Source organism: Vicia villosa, linkage group LG6 (assembly GCF_029867415.1).
Source record: "Vicia villosa cultivar HV-30 ecotype Madison, WI linkage group LG6, Vvil1.0, whole genome shotgun sequence".
NCBI lineage: Eukaryota > Viridiplantae > Streptophyta > Magnoliopsida > Fabales > Fabaceae > Vicia > Vicia villosa.
Window position 1 is genome coordinate 13,906,329 of NC_081185.1, and position 5,746 is coordinate 13,912,074.

Genomic DNA, 5,746 nt, shown 5'->3' on the forward strand with positions numbered 1-5,746 from the left:
GAGGAATTTACGGTGGCTGCCTCTGAGTTCTTGTCTTGTGAGGTGGGGTCTGTGCCTTTTAGTTTCTTGGGCATTCCGGTTGGCGCGAATCATAGGAGGAAGGAAATGTGGCAGACTATTTTTATGAAGCTATCAAGAGGGATATCCTTGTGGCGTGGCAAGCATTTATCCCTTGGAGGTAAAATTACCCTTCTTAATTCAGTCTTCAATAATATTCCGATATTTTGGGTTTCGTTCTTTAAAGCTCCAAGAATTGTGTGGGAAGAGATTATTAAGATACAGAGGCAATTTTTATGGGGAGAGGAGGTTGATAAGAAAGGTATATGCTGGGTGAGTTGGGATACGGTTTGTAGGGCCAAGGATGAGGGCGGGTTGGGCGTTAAGAATGTGGAGACGTTTAATTTAGCACTTATTAGTAAATGGAGGTGGAGATGCTTAGTGGAGAAGGATGTTATGTGGTCTTCTATTTTGCAGTTTCAATATCGAGCTGTGTTTAGTTGTTTACATGAAGAAATGTCAACGAATAAGACGAAGAAGTGTTCCTTATGGGGGCATGATGTGAGGGATGTTTGTCGGCGGAGCATAAACGATCAGCACTGGTTTCTTGATGCAGTATCCTTCAAGCTAGGTTCGGGGAGTAGAATTCGCTTTTGAACCCATTGTTGAGTTGGCAATGCAACGCTGAAAAGTCTATTTACGGATTTGTACGATGCTTCATCTTTTAAAGATTGTTTGGTGGCAGAGGCAGGGTGGTGGGAGGAAGGTGTTTGGCGCTGGTATGTGGCAGACGATAATGGTTTGGGAGACAATGCATTTTTGACGCGGCAAGCGGGTATGCTTTTGGTCTTGGCAGATTTAGTTCTGACGCCTAATGTTTTGGATGAGGTTGTTTGGATGCAGAGCCATGAAGTTTTTTCTCTCAAGAATGCTTATATTACTATCTTTAAATTAAAGCTAGGTACAACTCTGTTGGACAACGACAAGTTGTGCGTTATGTCGAATATTTGGATAGCCAAGGTTCCCGGTAAGATCAAAATGTTTGGGTGGCGTTTTATGCTTAATAGCTTGCCTTCTAGAATGAAGTTGCATCGTAAAGGTGTCATTCGTGATGATTCTATGTTATCTTGTCCGGTTTGTTCCTTATTCAACGAGGATCTTTCGCACCTTTTTTTGGTTGTATGGAGTCAAGAAGAGTGTGGGTAAAAGTCTTTCGTTGGTTAGCTGGGGCGAACGGGGGGCTATTTTCGACGGATATTGCTCAAGGTGATAGTGATTTTTTGTGTCTCAATCTCGCCAAGGTGGTTCGTCCTTCTCTCTTTATTTTTATCTGGCTGCTAGTGTCGTGGAATATTTGGAGGGCTAGGAATTTGTTGGTCTTTGTTAATAAGAGTTGGGATGTCGACGAAATCCTGAGTGCTATTAAATATATGGGTTGGAACTGGTTTTCTATTATAACTAATAGAGGGCTGAGTTGGACTTAACGATTTGGATTCATAATCTGTCGAAGCTTGTGGGAGTCAACTTGTAGGAAAGGAGGTTTGGACTTTTTTAATCTTTATTTTTGTTCCTTTTGTATTGGTTTAACACCCCAACCCCTTATGATGTTTAATACAAAGTTGCTTATAAAAAAAACAAAGCCTTGCCATTGAACACAACACAGCCTTGTTTAATGCAAACATTTTTAATTTAAAAAATTTAACATTTCTATAATAGATATGGGAAACTGATAATTTGTATTAAATGCAGTATTGAATAGAATGAAAAAATCTCAACATATTACTTTTCTATTAAAAAATATTATAAAAATTTAAAATTATTATTATAGTTCCATTAAATCTTTTTTTCTTTAAATTAAACTTTCTTATAATAGACGGGGAAACAAAACTATTTTATTAATACAATATTAAATTATATCAAATAGAAAAAAATTCAATGAATTTTTCAAAAACACTGATTCTAGAATTGATCAAAAAAGAAAATAAAAAACAAATCAACACAAAATTAATAATTGTTTAATTTTCGTTTCTACTTTATACTATAAATAGTGTAACAACTACGACTCTTTTCTATCACACAAACACTATTATACACATTAACACTCTCAAAAATCTCAAATGGCTTCTATTTTCAACATTCTTTTCCTCACTCTATTCCTTGCCCTAGCTTTCCAAGGTATCATATCATACCTTTCATATTTTATATCATCAATAATCTCTTTAGTTAGGGTTTTTGTTTTATCAACCAATTTTATTAATTTCATTTTATAATAATAGCTAATTATTTGATTTATTATTTTCACTATTTTGATATTTAATTTATGGTTCATTTTGCAGCTTATGGACAACCTTGTTCTTTGACTGACATTGAGGTTAAACAAACCAAAACATTAGGTTCAGAGTGGAATGTTACCGTGACCAACCCTTGTATTTGCATTCAAGTACAAGTGAAGTTCTATATCAATACATTTAAATCAAGCACACCTGTTGATCCCACAATAGTTGATCCCACAATATTTAGCCAAGATGGTCTTTTTCTTCTAGGAGCACCACTTTATGGATTTATATCTGTCTCCTTCACCTATAATTCTGATATTCAATTTGAATTTACACCAATTTCTTCCCAAGTTGTATGTTCTTAGATGTTAGAATTATATTTTATTGTTAAACAAAAATAAATTATGGATGTTTAATATGGTGTCTCCCAATATACTCCTACTATTTAATATTGATTAATTTGTTAGGAATGTTTGCTAATTGATTCTTAGGTTATGGGTTAGAATTCTTTTTCTCCATAATAAAAATATTATTTTTCATATATTTTTTAATATTGATTATTCTTATTTTGCATATAAATTTTATGAAAAAATCTTTTGATATAAGTTTTCTCATTTATTTTTATTAAGTATTCTTTAAGGCTCATCATTGTTCGAAGATTTGTGATATTGGATCTTATAAGGATTTCAGAAGGATTACCTAAAGAAGGTTTTTTAATTAATATTTACAAAAATTATTTTGTGATATCATAAAGAAGAACTACAAATAAATTATTTATGATATTATTAATGAAGATTTACATATTTAATATTGGAATATTAATGAAGAAATTTCCACAAATAAAGTTTTTTGATCATTATACCTAAAACTAAAAAACAATTTTTGTAAAACTAATAACTTAATCTTAAACAACTCTTAAGGGTTATAATTTTGTTAAACTTTTTTATAGTGAATTTTGGCTGAGTTCCACAAGAACTAGACTATTTGAATGTGATTAAATTTTATATTGTCAATTTCATCTTAGTATAATTTGGACTAAAAAAATTAAAAGAAAATTAATTATATACTTTTAATAATATTTTAAAAGATTTTTCACCTTTATATAAGTGAATGTTTTGTTCTATATTTTTTTAAGAGGCAGGATTTGGAACTCTTAAAGATTTATATCAAATTTCAATTGTTAAAAGAATCGATCAAACGACTATATTAAAAGAAATTAAAATGTTAAAGAAAAAAGTCTATTATTTCTCTAAAAGAAATGTTATTTATAATACGGTTTGGCCAAATGCTATAATGGTTAACACTTGGTGTAAATCTAAACCCTTGATAACAATGGATTCTTTTTTTTTTTTCTAAGTCTGAAACCATAAAAATTATCATTTTATTAATAAATGAAAATACTGTTTGGGATTATGTTCCTTACTATTATAAATAATGGTGGAGTAATTTTTCATATTATTTGATAATTTAATATTGCAAATGTGTTGAAATTGCACATGAAGTGTGGTAGACAAGTCTGTTCCAACATTAATATAATAGATTTTTATAATAATTTTTTTTATGTTTTAGTTTTTCTTCATTAATTGATTCATAATTGATTTTTCCCTCTTCATAATTTTTGAAAACTTTGTCCATAATATTTAGTGTATTTTTCTTCCATAAATGTTAAGGACATAAAAAAATCAAGACTATTTATTTAACATTGAGTTGAGTTATGATATTTAACATTGAGTTGAGTGACTTCTGCCTTATTTTCTGGCGGGGTCATTATACTAGTTATTAGCTAAACTGTTTGCTTTTAGACTAGGTAAAATTATGGACAATCTTATTTCTCCAAATCAGTCTGTGTTCCTCAAAGGGAGTATGTTAGTTCTAAGTAAGGTGGTGGTGAATGAGGTGATAAATTTGACTAAGAAATCCATAAAGTCGTGTCTTGATTTTAATATGATTGAGAAATCCTATGATTCAGTTAGCAATAGTATTTTTAGATTATAAGCTTATAAAATGTGGGTTTAATGATAAGTGGAGATATTGTATGAGAGCTTGTGTTTTCGAAGAAAATCTTGATGTGTTGATGAACAATTACCCAACCCAATAGATTAACATTCAAAGAGGGCTAAAACAAGAAAAATCATCAAGCTCTTACTCTTTCATGTCAGTGGAAGAGAGATTTAGTGGGTTGTTCGGTAGATTGCAGAGTTGATCTATTATCTAGTTTTTGGATGAAATCCTCAAATCTGGTGGTTTCGTATGTATATGATACCTTAATATTGGCTTAACCTTCACTAGAGAATCTTTGAACTATCAATGATATTCTTATAAGGTTTGAGATGGCTTCGGGTCTATGGGTTAATTTTTAAAGAGTAGTTTGATAGGGGTCAGTGTGATTTGATATTTTTGAATTTGTTGATGATTTTCTCAATTTCTAGCTTTCGCTAATAGTTTTTCGTCTTTTTTTTTATATAGGCAATGAATTTCACTATTATAATTGAGCACAAGGGGTACTCGTCTGAAAACATACAACAATCAATTGTTCAAAAACTGAACCGGACAATGATTCCATAAGTAAAAATCACAAAAAACTTTGGATTTTGATCCTATATTAAGGTATCATATACATTCAAAACCACCAGATTTGAGGATTTTGTAGCGGCAAAAATTTGAGTTTAAGTCATTTGGTTAACTTAAATCGTTAAAAAGCAAGAGTCGCCACCGAACTTTTTTAATTCCAAAAGAGGAAAGGGGAAAAACTCGAAAAAAACCACAAAAAGAAATCTGGATACGGGGGTTGGTTATGTAAAGGGAAGGTGTTAGCACCCCTCACATCTGTGGTACTCCACAGGAACCTTTTGAAAATCTGTGTTTATGTTAAAACCATTTTTTGTTTGCTAAAAGAAATGAGAAAAGAGATATATACAAAAGAAAAAGGTTATTTACAAAAGTTTGCTCGGCAAGACGTTGTGTCTTGTGCCTACATACCTCCTCAGTGCAATGGAGAAGTCAGAGCATTTGTAGTTCTGCTCAAAAGTTTTGAAAAAAGGTTTTATAAAACAATTTTAAAAGAAAAGGAGTGCAGGTGCACAAAAGAGTTTTAAAGAAGATCACTCAACAAAAGTCAAGGTTTTATTATGAAAAGAGTTTTGAAAACAGGTCGATGGCGATGCGCGAGGCACTCGACTTACAAAGAGTTGGTTGGGGGCTTGGTATGTGGACCAAGTAATGCGGGGGCGAACATTTATTAAAAGAGGAAAATAGAAGAAGTAAATGAAAACATACAAGCTCATACAGGTAAAATCCATACAAACAAGCATAAGGGTTCAAACATAAAGGAATGAACATGAAAGAGGTAAAATAAGAGTGTACGTGCAAGTGTGCAAGTGTAAGTACGGTTGATGGCGATGCGTGAAGTGCAATCGACTTATGGTAGAAAACGGCTAAGAACCTAATATTCTTTTATTTTGAAAAAACGGTTA

At 31.8% G+C, this 5,746-nt stretch overlaps 1 protein-coding gene across 1 annotated transcript; it reads left to right on the top strand.

The window, feature by feature from the left end:
* The first annotated feature begins 2,084 nt into the window (after nucleotides 1-2,084).
* On the top strand, nucleotides 2,085-2,638 carry LOC131613232 (uncharacterized). Its single transcript, XM_058884919.1, has 2 exons — nucleotides 2,085-2,172; nucleotides 2,334-2,638. Exons 1-2 carry the CDS (start codon nucleotides 2,115-2,117, stop codon nucleotides 2,636-2,638), a joined length of 363 nt encoding a protein of 120 aa, XP_058740902.1. The 5' UTR covers nucleotides 2,085-2,114.
* The last annotated feature ends 3,108 nt before the right edge of the window (nucleotides 2,639-5,746 follow it).